The 14,424-nt window shown below is 50.0% G+C and overlaps 1 protein-coding gene across 1 annotated transcript; it reads right to left on the reverse strand.

Annotated features, from left to right (window-relative positions):
• Nucleotides 1–5,168: 5,168 nt before the first annotated feature.
• On the reverse strand, nucleotides 5,169–13,993 carry LGALS12 (galectin 12). Its single transcript, XM_003798690.1, has 9 exons — nucleotides 13,543–13,993; nucleotides 11,814–11,902; nucleotides 11,480–11,693; nucleotides 10,633–10,752; nucleotides 10,118–10,156; nucleotides 9,528–9,554; nucleotides 8,836–8,924; nucleotides 5,812–5,962; nucleotides 5,169–5,315 (listed from the first exon to the last, which is right to left on the reverse strand). Exons 1-9 carry the CDS (start codon nucleotides 13,609–13,611, stop codon nucleotides 5,169–5,171), a joined length of 945 nt encoding a protein of 314 aa, XP_003798738.1. The 5' UTR covers nucleotides 13,612–13,993.
• Nucleotides 13,994–14,424: the final 431 nt, after the last annotated feature.

Genomic DNA, 14,424 nt, shown 5'->3' on the forward strand with positions numbered 1-14,424 from the left:
TTCGAACCCGCCACCTTAGGTGTACGTGGCCGGCGCCCTAGCTGGTTGAGCTATAGGCGCCGAGCCCAAACTCTTGCTCTTTGCTGATGATATGATCTTATACTTAAAAAACCCTAGAGACTCAACCACAAAACTCCTGGGAGTGATCAGAAATACAGTAGAATCTCAGGGTATAAAATCAATGTCCACAAATCAGTAGTCTTTGTATATGCCAATAACAGCCAAGTTGAGAAGCTAATTGAAGACATAATTCCCTTCACAGTAGCTTCAAAGAAAATGAAATACTGAATGGTGCCTGTGGCTCAAGGAGTAGGGTGCCAGCACCACATACCAGAGGTGGAGGGTTCAAACCCAGCCCTGGCCAAAACTGGAAAAAAACCCCAAACAAACCCCCCCCCCCCCCCGCCCAGGAATATACGTAACAAAAGAGGTGAAGGACCTCTACAAAGAGAATTATGAAACCCTAAGAAAAGAAATAGCTGAAGACATTAACAAATGGAAAAACATACCATGCTATTGGCTGGGAATAATCAACATTGTTAAAATGTTGGATGGAGTTGAAACATATCCTTCTTAGTAAGTATCACAAGAATGGAAAAGGAAATAACCAATGTACTCAATACAATATGAAGTCATCAGACAATTTAATTCATGCTAACATAGGAAAAAACCTCAATTCAATTCATGGTGGGAGGAGGAGGAATGATGGAGGGGGAAGATGAGAGCAGGAGAGGGGATTGGTGTGCTGCCACTTAATGGACTCAATGTAAGGGTATTTGCACACCTTTTGTGTGGGGGGACAGTTGTTTGTACCTTTATAGTAGCCTGAAAAAAAAAAAAAGAATGGGGATCTACCCTCTAAGACTTTAGCTTTTACTTTAAGGGTACAGCAGAAATGCCAAGGGGATAAGAACAGAACACAGGGCTTAGCAGGGTGGGGCCTGGGATGAGTTGCTGACACCCCTTCCTTTTCCTGGGCCTTGGGGTCTGTGTGCCCACTCACTTGTCACCTCTTCTTTGCTCTAGATCTTGTCTAGAAGACAAGTTAGCAGGAGGTCACATCTCAGTTATCTTTTTGTCACTGAGTTCCAGATTTATTGGATTATGATAAGGGCATATTTGCTATAGAATCTCTACTGTGGGGAACTTACTAAAATTTTCCTTTACTATAAATACATGATAGATTTTGGTAAATGGACATGACGAAAGAATATTACTTTCTGCTTGTTTGGTACAAAGTTATAAAAATATCTATTCATTTCAGCTATTTGATAATATAATTCAAATCCTGTATATCCTTTCTTTTTTCTTGGTCTACTTTATCTGCCAAGTACTGAGAATCATGTGTCAAAGTCTCTGTAGTGCCACTGACAAATATTTGTTCTCTCCCTTTCGAGGCCCAAGAAAAGTAGGTATTTTCCAGTGTGGCCATGTGACTTGCGCATGCCATTGGGGAAGGCGCTTTACGAACCCATGAAGATTTTGGTCTTTGGTCACTTTTCCCTCTGCCATTGAGGCTGCCTTCCCCCATCATAGGACCTCAGTGATGACAAGCAGAGCCCCAGCCAGCCTACGGTGGACACGTGAATATATAGTGGGCTTTGGAAATAAGCATTTCCTGTTTTCTGCCACTGAGATGTGAGTTTTGTTACTGCAGTGTAACTGATAGCATCGTCTGCATGATTGGGGGTTCCTCAAATTCACCTTTTATTCCCAGGGACTTTTGGCCTCACTACCATAGAGAGCATAAAGGTCTATGGCTTGAATTCTTCTGTGCAAAACATACAGTCTGGGATTCTAAAACATCCCCCACCCCGACCCTGTGGATGTTTTTTGGTTTTGACTCATGGTTCATTTAGTATTCATATCACCACTCTTGCTTTCTTTGTATAATGTTTTTCTGTGCCCAGACTGAATCTCCCCAAGCTTCAGTTTCTCATCTGTAAAATGGAGATAGCACACAGGGCCCTGGTGAAGAGTTCATGAAATGTGTGTAAGGTGCTTCAAACAGTGGGTGGCACATAGAATATGCTATACAGATATCATTATTGTTGCTTGAATTCCTAATAGTTTGAAGGAATGCACTAGGTACTGTGGTCAGCAAAATAGTCATGTATGGCTCCTGCCTGGATGGAGTAAACCATTCTGTGGGAAAGAGAGATAATAAACAAGTGAACAACTAAATAAATAATACCTCCACAAGGTGGCTAAGAGTTAGAAGAGACAACCTTCTTGTCATCTTACTTTAGAAGTGCTCACGTCTGTAATCCTAGCACTCTGGGAGCCCGAGGAGGGTGGATTGCCTGAGTTCAGTAGTTCAAGACCAGACTGAGCAAAAGGAGAGCTTGTCTTTATTAAAAATAGAAAAATTAGCCAGGCGTGTAGTGAGCACCTGTAGTCCCAGCTACTTGGGAGGTTGAGACAAGAGAATCGCTTGAGCCCAAGAGTTTGAGGTTGTTGTGAGCTATGATGCCATAGCACTCAACTCCAGGGTGACTAAGTGAAACTCTGTCTCAAAAAAAAGGGAAGTGCTTCTTGTAAGCAATGTACAAGAATGTACAAGTGTACAAGTAGATTTTATTTCTTAGCAAAACAGAACTCAGTTTTGCCTATTGAGATGGATGATATTTTAACTTTTATTCTTTCTATTTACTAATTCTCAATACTTATAAATATAATGCATAAATACAAAATATTTAAATATAAAATATACAAATATAATAGGTAATATGGTATATAATGTGTTATGTAGTATATTGTCTTAGCCTGTTTAAACTGGGTAACTTATAAGCAACAAAAATTTATTTGTCATAGTTCTTGAGGCTAGGAAATCCAATCCAAGATCAAGGTGTTGGCAGGTTCAGTGTTTGGCGAGGATCCATTTTGCTGTTTATAGATGTGCATCTGTTTGCTGTGACCTCATGTGGTGGAGGGGGCTCCCTGGGGTTTCTTTTATAAAGATACTAATCTCATTCATGAAGGTGAAGCCAAAGGCTAAACTCATCACCCTTGATGTTAGGATTTCAACATTGGAATTTGGAGGGGGACATAAATGTTCAGTCCATACCATATATATTATTGTATAGGATAATACACACTGTTATATAGTATGTATTTTTATATGATATGTAAAATTATATATAATTATTAAATTTTTTTTTTTTTGAGACAGAGCCTCAAGCTGTCGCCCTGGGTAGAGTGCCGTGGCATCACAGCTCACAGCAACCTCCAACTCCTGGGCTCAAGTGATTCTCCTGCCTCTGCCTCCCAAGTAGCTGGGACTATAGGTGCCCACCACAATGCCTGGCAAATTTTTGGTTGCAGCCATCATTGTTGTTTGGTGGTCCTGGGCTGGATTCGAACCCGCCAGCTCAGGTGTATATGGCTGACGCCTTAGCCATTTGAGCCACAGGTGCCAAGTCAATTATTAAATTCTTATTTTTCATTTAACCTTTCTGTTTCCTTGGTGTTGTTTGCCCTTTTATCTTGTTCATACTTTTCAATTTGTGAGTTTCTTTGGTCTCTTCCAAGCCTTGGCTCCCACATCCACCTTTATCTGAAAGTTTTAGTGTGTTACCCTATAGGCGCTATAGGGCAGGAGTTAAGAGCATCACACTCTACACAAAGAATCCCTGGTTGTAATCCTCGCATCATCACTTACTGTCTGTGTGATCTTGGTAAGTTACATAGCTTCTCCGAACCTTAGTTTCCCGCTTTATAAAATTAGTATTTTAACAGCAGGTCCCTTTTTCTGTGTCTGGGTATCCACACAAAGTCATTCTTCCTGTCTTTTATGGTAACAGCATTGAGGCTGGGCACATGGCTGTCCTATGGAGAACACCATGAACTCAAGTGCCTGAGGATGAAATGTGAATGTAGATATGTGTGCTAGCTCCAGTTTGGGGCTTATGAGATCAAGTGGGTCTTGTCCACCGTCTCTATAATTTACCTTCTCAGTGGCCTGAACCAAGATGGGGTGGCAACCAAGCCTCAGCTCTGCCTACAGTGACAATGCCAACAATGGAGGTGGTGGAACCACAGTTAGGACAGACCCCAAATGTTCCCGGGGAGACCAGCTGCCCCACTGACCTAGACCATCTTCTCCAGAGTTGCTAGGTGAGTATAGGGGAAACTGAGCCCTGATCTTTAGCATAAGACTCGCTTCCTGCTTGAGACTTAGAGAATCACAAGAATGGCATGTGAGTTGTATATATACAGGAGAAACTGGCCTCCAAAAGAAAATGTATATGTGAAGTGTGGCAATAATAATTATGGTAAAGATTCTTTAGATTCCAAAAGTCTCTTGATGCTGGAGGCCGAGGTTGTGCTCAAGGTCTGCGGTTTTGCAAAAACAAAGGTGGAGATGTTCTTCTTTTTTTTTTTTTTTAGAGACAGAGTCTCACTTTATCGCCCTCAGTAGAGTACTGTGGCATCACAGCCTACAACAACCTCTAACTCCTGAGCTTAGGTGATTCTCTTGCCTCAGTCTGCTGATTAGCGGGGATTACAGGCACCCGCCACATCGCCTGGCTATTTTTTGTTGCAGTTTGGCCAGGGCCAGGTGCGAACCTGCCACCCTTGGTATATGGGGCAGTATCCTACCCACTGAGCCATAGGTGTCGCCCAAAGGTGAAAACATTCTATCTGACCTTCTCCACGTCCTCCCTAATCAGTGCTAATATGGGACTAGCAGCTTTTGTCTACTTCTTCCTGTTTTAATAAATATAGGACCTGAGGTTTACTTGGGAGGGCTCTTCCCAGAGTTCTTTAGTCCCCCAACACAGACTCTGTCAAGCCTGTTCATTCTTCGTGTCAAGACCTCCTCGTCTGATGATCCCAAATCCCTTCAGGTGAGAAGGAAATAAACATCTAAATTCTTCAAGCCACTTTTTTGGAGTCCCTCTGTTTGGCTTCAAAATCTGCCTCCTCGAGCACTCCTTCGCCCTGAAGGCAGAGGCAGGGGCCCAGTCAGACAAGCCTTCCCAACTCATGCCTGCCCTCTGCCGGCCGCCCAAAGCTGGAGCAGACTCAATCTAGTGACCCAGAAGCCAACCAGACCTGATGTGGTGACGACAGGTGAACAGTTTAATGAAGTGGGGGAGAGTAGGGCCCATTTTGTGGGGCCCTGGGCACTGTCTGGCCGGCCTCTTCCTTGACCAGAGTTCCCCTCAGTAGTGGACACAGTAGAGCTGGACGCTTCCACTGACTCGGATGCCTCGCAGCCGCTCCAGAGCCTGCTGGCCGAGGCTGGTGGCCCCCAGCTCCTGCCCATTGAGTGCCAGCTGCAGCCCTCCCTCCTGGCACAGGAGCAGCACCTGGGGAGGGGGCATGAGCAGGTGGTGGCTTCCTGGCAGACTCTCTCACGCCTGCCTGACACTACCTAGCAACACCCTCCTCCCTCAGTGGAGGCAGAGACTGAACCTCAGGGGGAACCCAGAGCTGGAGAGAAAAGGGTATGGCCCAGCTTGTCATCGGCCCACTGCAGGCTTTGACAGAATCTTCCCAGCCCTGGCCTCAGTTTATTCACTGTAGCTGGGTTACTTCCTGCTGAGAAGCGGTTCTGTATGTTGGGAACATTAGGGGAGTGTTTTCGTGAAGCTGGTGCTTGCCGTCCTCCACCTCACGCATTAATTAATCTGAGTGCTGGCATCAGCTCAGAGGGTTGAAGGCCATCACATGGACCTCCTCCCTGCCCCAGCACATCTGCCCTGCTCACCCACCCCAGCATCGACCCCATAGTCTTCCAGGTCATCGTGGGAATTCAGCTCTGTGGTCATCCTAGAGGGATGTGGCCATTTGGCTCTGACCCACCTCAAAGAATCGCTGGGGGTGAAAAAGGAAGGGGGCAGAGATCAGTTTCTTCCGTCCCCATGGGGAGATCCAGGCCAGAATTCTGTCTGGGAAGGAAGCCCTGAGTGTCACGTGAGCTTGGGCGGCCTCATCTCTCAGGCTCAGAGTGAAACTGCAGGAAGCAGAAGGAGGAGGGAGGAGAGGACCAGTTTCTGCTGCTCTGAGGCCATCACTGAGTCCTGAGGGGAGAGGGTGAGGTGGGTGTGTGGCCAGAAGATTCTGCCTCCAAAAGCAAGTGCTAAGGTCTATGACAGGCTCAGAGCTGGACACTTGGACACAGAACAGCTCAGAGTAAAGGAAAGAGTCCCAGATGAACCTGAAATTGAATTCCTGTGTTGCTATCTACTGATGGGAGGACTATGGCTTGGGAGGGTGAGTTGGAAATCACCTAGCCTGAGCCTCAGTTTCTCCCTCTGTAAATGGGGATTATAATAGTAGTTGCTAACATTTCTTGAATGCCAACTAAGTGTCAGGTATTGTCTTAAATGTTTTGCCAGTAGCTTAGTGGTTAAAGCCAGGCTACCCAGGTTCAATGCCAGCTCTGCTACTTTCTAGTCCTGTGAGCTTGGTCAAGTTCCTTAATCTCTCTGTGCCTCAGTTTCCTCATCTGGATGTGGGATAATAATCACATTGTACCTGCTTTGGGGGTGGTTATAAGAATTCAATGAATTAATATATGTAAAGTGCTTAAAACAGCACCTGCACGTAGCAAGCACTCAGATGGGACCTACTGTTTAAAAAATATTACTGTGTAATATAATCTCTACCTCACAGGGCAATATACACATACAAACAGGAACAAAGGGGACAACTTGAACAGTAGTGATTCCTGGCACTTGGCAGGTGTCCTCCCCATGTCTGTGCTGTGAGGTCCTCTCACCCATTTGGCTGATGAGGATGAGAAGTCAAGTGACTTGCTGTCTCACTGGTCAGAGCTTTTGGTGTCAGGCTGGGACACGAACTAGGATTTATGACTCCAGATGTGAGTTTTGTTTTTTTTCCTACTGCCTGACACCTGCTTTCCCAATAGGGCAGCCTGATTCTTTTTCATGTCCTGGACCTTCCGGAGTGTCCTTCTTTGACACTCTGCCCCTGGGTGGGTGCTGACCAGCTCCTCAACAGGACATGAAGCATGCAGGGAGTGGAGCAAGGTGGGGGAAGCCTGTACTGGGCTGGCCTTTCAGGGTCTTGTATGGATCCCCTGCAGCTTTGGGAAGACACTTGGAAGTCTAGGACCCTAGAGAGTAAAGGCCATGGAGCCCCCAGCTTCATGGTGGCTGGGAGAGTGTCAGGCCCCCCAGTTTGTGCCCCCCCCCCGGATAAGGCTCTGTCTTCCCAATAGCCTGAGAACTCCTGGGAGCCTCAGCATCCCCCACCTCACCCTTATCCAGCACAGCCCTAGATGGGCTCCCTTGGATGGCTGTGAAGCTCTCTGAGGCTGCAGTCGGAGCCCCCACTGATGGTGGATGTGGGGCAGGGGCTGGGGTAGAAAAAAGGGAAGGATTTTAACTGCAAATGAGCCCCATGCCTGCCAACTTTTGCTTCCTCTATTCAATTCAAGCCATCTGTTACTTTCAGAACATAGTGGCAGCAGGAGAGGTATCTGTGGCACCTTGCTACAGCCCAGGCCCTATACTAGGTCTTGATGTTTATGGACCGCAGCCAAACTGGCCTATAGGAATATTCTGCCCATAGTATTCTTCATCTTTAAGTTAATGCAATATTCAGAACTTGAGAGAGTTTATATGAAATATGGCTTACAAGTTCTCTTTAAAAACAATCAGAAGATCTGAAACAGTTTGGTTTATGGAAATATTCTTTCTACTTTGTGGCTCTCCCAGCAGTGTGCCCCATATTTATGTGATCCTCTGACAACACAAGTGTTCTTTCATGGCCCTTGGCCTTGGGAAAGAGCTGTGTCACTAACCATGTCACTAATGACTTTGTGACTCTGAGCCAGGAGATGAACCTGGTCTCAGGCCTCCAAGTTTTGGGGAGAGGAAGCATTCATTCTACCAATGGCATCTTTCCATTTTCCTTATCAGGTTGGGATTATCTTCCTCCTTTTTCCAATAGGGAAACTCAGACTCAGAGAGGTTTAGTGACCTTCTTAAGACCACACAGTTTATAAGAGGCACACCAGCAATCCAACCCAGTCATAGCCTGCCTGTGCTATCCGGTGCTGTGTACTGTGCCTGCCCCTGCCCCAAACTCACAGGCGTGATCAGGAGCATGCAGGGCAAGGATTTACTGAAGTCAGTAACTTAAAAAATAAAAACAAAATAAAGTGGGGAGAACACAGGGTCCTCCCTTCCCTTCCCTGTGGAGCACTTACTACATGCCCTGTACTATGCTAAGCATCAGTCCTGATGCCAGGATTATTATTATCCCCTTCTTACAGAGAAGGAAACTGGGCCGGACTGCCTGGGTTGGCATCTGCTCAGTAAGTCTCCTAGGCAGATGCCAATGCAGGCAATCTGGCCCAGAAAAGTCATAAAATTTGAAGCATCTCTCCAGGGCAGGCAGGTGGGCCCTTGTCTAACCACTCTGGAGCAGTGGGTCTGCACTTCAGTGCCCCTGCAGGAGAAGCTGGGCAGTGTCCACCTAATAATTGTGTCTCTCCAAGTCGCAGCCTCCTTTCTGGGCAGCCTGGCTGAACTGTGTATTGTGTCCCCCTGGGAGACCCATCCTTCCGGATCCTGCACCTGAAAAGGCCCTTTTATGGGGCTCCTTTCTTGGGACCTGTGACAAGGGGCCAGTTGGCCTGACCAGATGTGCTGGTAGGGAAGATGCTCCCAGGTGGAGCTACTGGGACAGACTTTCATAGACTTTCTGACCTGGGGCAACTTACTTTCCTTTCTGCCCTTCTGTGTGCTTATCCATGAGAGGGAGGTAAGTGGTAGTGCCAAGAGATTAAGAGAGGGGGTGTTTTATAAGAATGTGCCCAGTAGAGGTGCTGCTCCCAGGTGGGTACTAGATACTTACTCCTTTGGCTCCTGCAAGACCAGTCCCCGCACCACGATGACCTGCCCAGGCCAGAGACCCTGGGGAAGAGCACGTAAGCAGGGCACCTCCTGAAGGAACAGGGGAAGCGACTGAGAAGACCTCTCACAGAGGGCTCAGGGAGGGCCACCTCCTCTGGAACTGGAGAGCACAGGAGTAGGCTTGTTTCTGCCTCCAGGACTGTAGCCAGGAGATGCAGCTCTTTTATTAGATGCCTGGTGCAGGCTGGGCCTCCTGCGATCCCACTGTTGACAAAACCCTTCCCGCCCCCTTCAGGCTGAGCTTAGTGTCTCTCTGTGCCCTGGTAAGCATTATGTCCTCCTTCCCTCGCTGCACCCTAGACTGTAGCAGCCACTCAACAGCCTTTTCCACCAGCTCAGGAGCAACCACAAGGCTGGGACTGGCTTGTGCCTCTATCTGAGAACTTGGCACTGGGCCTAGCACCAGGAGTAGCAAGTAACTGTGCAGAATAAATGGAGGAAAGGCAAACGAAGCTGGAGCTTCTGCCTGGAGCTGCCCACCACCCACAGCCCACGCTTTCTACAAAGAAGGGAAAACTTGAGGCTGAGGGCATTTCCCACCTCTGCAGCTCTCTAGCCTCTGCCCAACCCTCCTGCCCACTGGGCAGGCCAGGAGCTGTACCTCCAGGGCAAGGAGGAGGGAGGCTCACTCACCAGCTTGGGGCTTCTTAGCAGGAAAGGCTGTCAGAGAAAGAAAGGGGGATAAAGGCTATGTGCATTTGCTCAGTGCAAAGGAAACTCTTACTGTTATTCTTATAAGTTGGGGATATCTGGGGCTTGTCTCTCTCTTGCAGTAGATGAGTCACTGGGGCCCCAGTGGGGTCTTTTTGAATTCAGAGGTTCTCCAGGTATGGAACAGGGGGAAGAAGTGGACCGTGGATCTGTCACTTGCTCACTGTGTGGTCTTAGGCAAGTACAGAGGCCTCATCACCCCTTGCAGGGTTGCTCTGAGAATAGAAATATCCTACTGAAGGGCAGGCATCTCCTAATAGGAATGTGGGGTCCCTGCCCTCTCCAGGCAGTAGCCCATCCCCATCCATCTGCTTGGGGAACCCAGTTCAGACCTTCCAGGGATGGAAGCAGAGCCAGCTATGACCGTGGCAACTGTAGCAGTGAGGCCAGGGACAGACAATCCTTGAACAAGGGTATAGCAGCCTGGCAGGCCAAGGCAGGGCAGGCTATGGCAGAGGGAGGACCAGCTGGCTCAGCTATTGGCTGCCCACCCTTCCTCCCAGGAGACTCACATGTCCAGCTGGGTACTCTCTGCTGCCCTCTGCAAATGGCTGTTCAAAAGGAAAAAGAACAACAGCACTCAGGACCCTTGCAAGCCCTCTGGCCTATGCCTGGGAGGGTCTCATGCCTCCTACATGGCTGGTCAGTGCTCCCTAAACTTGGCATTTTGAACATTCCCATTCCTAGGTCTCAACTTAGGCTTACTTATCAGGCTCTCTGGAGGCAGGTCCCAGATGTCCGTATTTTGAAATAGCTCATCAGGTGGGCATGATGGAACTGGCTGCGGCCTGTTTGGGCTCTAATGTGCTTAACTGGCCCACACCCAGTGCAGGCTCCTGCTGTGCTGCCAGGGCCCCATTTCTCCCGTCATGTCCCTCTCCCTTCACCCCATTCACACCCGACAGCTCCATGGATTTCCTCCTCCTGGGCTATTACTGGGGTAAAGGGCACCTCCTTCTCTCAGTCTGGGGTTGGGGAGGGGTCCCTTGCCTGTCCAAGTCAGAAGCCTTGGGCCAAAAAAACTTACATTGATGTTCAGAAATCCAACAGCCTTCACCATGATGTCACCAAATATGCCCAGAGTGTCCACACGAGACAGTGGGAGCCGGTAGTGGTAGTGGAGAAAGTGCTGTCCATTCACACTCACCTGGAGGGAGACAGGAGCTAATGAGCATGGGGTTCATAATGCACATGTAACAGCCTGGCGTCACCGAGCACTGTTACCTGGAGTTTCCTCTTTTAACATAACAGCAACTCTATGAGGTAGGGACATTTTGCAGTGCCTTTGGGGAGCTCAGGTAACCCACCGAAGCTTGCAGAGTTGACCTTGGGACCAAGGCACCTCTAGTGCCTCTCCTGATCTGGACAAGGCACTTCCTCATGGGCCTCCTTGTGGCTTCTCAGCACACTGCAGCATCACGAGCATTCCGTCCAGGTGAGGAAACTGAGGCCTGAGAGCTGGGTGATAACCTGTATCCCACAAGTCCCCCTTCCCCCAGCCACCTGTCTTCTTGGCAGGAGTCCACATCAGAGGTCAAAGCCTTGTGGGGGAGTCCTCTGTTCCCTTCCCTGACACCCACACCCTCCATGTGAGATGGTAATAGTCATAATGTCTGCCTCCTGGGGTTCCTGTGAGGATTGAATGAGCTGGTTAACTTAAAGGGCTCGGAACACGTCTGGCATATAGAGGGTGCTCCCTGTTTGCTTGCTCTGATTAGGGCAGCGAGGCCTTCTTTGGGGCCAGGCACCAAAGAGCTTTCTTGGGGCCATGTGGGCCCAGGGCAGCCTTCCCTCCGCTAGTGCCACTCTGCACGGTGACAGGGGAGTTAGACTGAGGAAGGAAGGGTGGAAAGATGCCCACCTCTTCTGCTCACCTTCACTTCCTCATTCCCAAAGAGGAAGAGGATGAGGAAGCTGGCCCCTCTCTGCAGGGCCAGGTGGGGCCACCGGGCCTCCTTTTGCCAGCGTCCACCATACAGGGTGTTGCAGATGACATGGGGCTTGGTGGTGTAGAAGCGAGGGTTGAAGTGGATGGCAATATCCGGTCGGGGATACAGGCTACAGCCACACTGGAAGTCCACCTGAAACCTGGCCAGAGGGGAGGCCCTCAAAGTGCAGTCCTGGTCAGAGACCCCAGACCCCTGAGGGCAGAGAGAAGCCTGATGCCTCTAGGGCTGAGCTCAGCATCCCCCAGGCCACCCCCCTTACCTGTGTGCATCGGGAGGGACCACTCCCTGCAGCATGACCATCTTGCCTGTGTGCAGGCCACCAAAAATTGTTGTGACATAAGGAATCACCTGAACAAGGGGAGAAACCCATTGGTGGCAGAGTTAGAGAAAAGGCCTGGGGCCTGTTTGACAGGGAAGTGAGGAGGGAAGAGGACCAAGAAGACTTAACTTTCCCTCCCCAGACAGCAGATATCCTTCTGGGGAAAAACAAGCTTTCTCTGAAACAGTCTCCTCCACTGACTTCCCCTTTCTGGCCCTTCATCCACAGCCACATACTAGGGAAGCAAACTTTAGGCTCACTGGCCCATTGGCCACTAGCCAGCTTCCTCCCCCAACTCCTGGGCTTCCATGTCCTCAGCAAGGCTTGCTGTCAACTGGATGCCACTCTGGCCCCAGAAGCCTGGTATCCAGGCTTCCTGAGGACTATTTATGCCTGGAGCACAGGAGCTGGGAAGCATGAAGATGGACAGGTGGGAACAGAGAGCTGACCCTGTTACAGACTCCCAGAGAGACTCCTAACAATGGCCTCTCAGGTCCACCTTCCCTACATAGAAGCTGCCGACCTTCCTGAAACACTTTTACCTTCCTGCCTCTTCTGGGCTGTTCCTGTGCTCTCCCCTATCCCTGACTCCTCCAACATCATCCACTCAGGCGCCTGGGTTACTTCTCCCCTCTTCTGAGCTCCCAGAGCATTTTGCTCACAGGGCCTGCTCAGCCCCTGGCTCAGAGGGACAGGCAGGCTGTTCTTACTGGGAGTCCACAGCCCTCCAAAGCTGAAGCCTGTCTTCCAGTTCTGCAGGCTCAGTGCCTGGCTCCACACAGCGGGGACTCTGCACTGGTGTCTGTGAAATGAGTTTGAACAGTAGGGCAGGTGCACATCTGGTGGCATCACATGACACCTTCCTGTGTCCCTTCAACTGCCAACAACTTTAGAAATCCAGACAACCTAAAAAGGGCTGAGACCCAGCAGTGCTGTCCTCCAGGCAAGAGATCTTGGCCTCAAGCAAGGGGTCCTTGTAACCTGCAGCCACTATTCTGCTGATGGCTTAGGCATGAGGGGGACTTAGGAGGCCTTGGATTCCTGCCTGCTAGAGCACCTACAGCTCAGCTGGCTCAGAAGCTCAGTCGCTGTCATGTTCCAGGCTCCCTCCAGGCCTGCAATTAACTGAGCAGATATAGGTCTCATGGGAGGAGAGGACCAACTAGCAGAAAGGTAGCAGGGGTGTCTGCTGTGAGCTTGGCCTTCTGTAAAGGCTTTCCCAGCTTTAGAAAATCTACTGTCTCCACCTGAGCAGGAGGAGAAAGGGAAAACCCTACCTCAGTCCTGGAGTTGGAGGTCCCACCTGACCCTCTCTTTCAGACTGGAGACCAGGCTGCCCTTGCCCTTGAGGTAGTCAGTTTTCCCTCAAAGATCCTTCCACCCCCTACTCCCATCTCTGGTCACAATAGGGGTGCAGCACCAAGCTCCAGGCATCACCATTTTCAAAATGCAGGGACCCGGGGAACCCAGCAGTCATTCACACCAAAGTAGGAATTAGCAGGTCAGCTGCTTTGCTGAATTCAGGAGGGCCTTCCCAAACCCAGGGCAGGTGCTGGTGAAGCAGGCCCAAGACTGAAGTCCTTTCCAACTCACCACCTGGAAGTGTGGGCCCAGCTAGAGGGGAGGAGCCCAGAGACCTAGGAGGTCCTGGAGCAGAACGGTGGCTCACCGGGTGGAAGACTGGTGGCTGCAGGATGAAGCGGTCCGGAATTGGGTCCAGTTTTTGTCCAGGTGACATGGCGGTAGGGTAGCGCCAACTCAGGTTGCAGTTCCTGGTTCCAGAAGCCCTGCTCCCACCAGACTGAATCACCTTCCCCAGCCAGGGCCCTAAGGGTTTGGGGCACCTCTCTCAGCTGCTAGTCCCTCCTGCCCCTGCAGGGACCTCTTAATGCCACTGGGAGTAGGCCTGGGAGGGCAGCGTTCCACCTCCTGGGCCCACACCAGCTCCAGCTCCAGGGCTACAGAGCAGAGCTCTGGCTGGATTGGGGCTGTCAGCAGTAACTCTGTGTCCAGGGTTAAGGAGCTGGAACCAACCAACTAACTTAGCTCCTCCTGGTCTGAAGCACACACTTTCAGAGGGAAGAAAGAGGCTGACTCCCCTGGGACCAATGAGGGTTTGTGGTTTCCGGGATCACTGGGTCAGAAGAAAGGGTGTTGGTGAAAATGCACAGGTGCCAGGAGCAGCCCCACCCCAAGCTGACCAGGACAGCCGGTGGGCCTCCCATTCCTTGCTCCCCTCCCCTCGAAGGGCTTCATCTCTTCCCTGCATTCCCCTGCCCCTTTCCCCACTCTTCTTCCTTTCCCAAGATCTTCAGTCCCCTGAGGTTCCATTTCAACATTAGCTGGAAACACTAGGCCCAGCTGGGGTTACAAGAAGGTGGAGTAAGAAAAAGGGAGGAGGGGGGAAAGGAGGCCCCTTAGGCTCAGCAAAGGCAGCACGGGAGGCACATGGCCATGCGGGAAGGACGTCTGCATTCTGCTTATCTTCTGCTCCAGTATGCTGTGTGCCTCTGGACAAATCACCTCCCTCTCTGGGCCACCCTTTACTCAT

This window comes from Otolemur garnettii, unplaced genomic scaffold, assembly GCF_000181295.1.
Source record: "Otolemur garnettii isolate 467f Iridium unplaced genomic scaffold, OtoGar3 scaffold00140, whole genome shotgun sequence".
Taxonomy (NCBI): domain Eukaryota; kingdom Metazoa; phylum Chordata; class Mammalia; order Primates; family Galagidae; genus Otolemur; species Otolemur garnettii.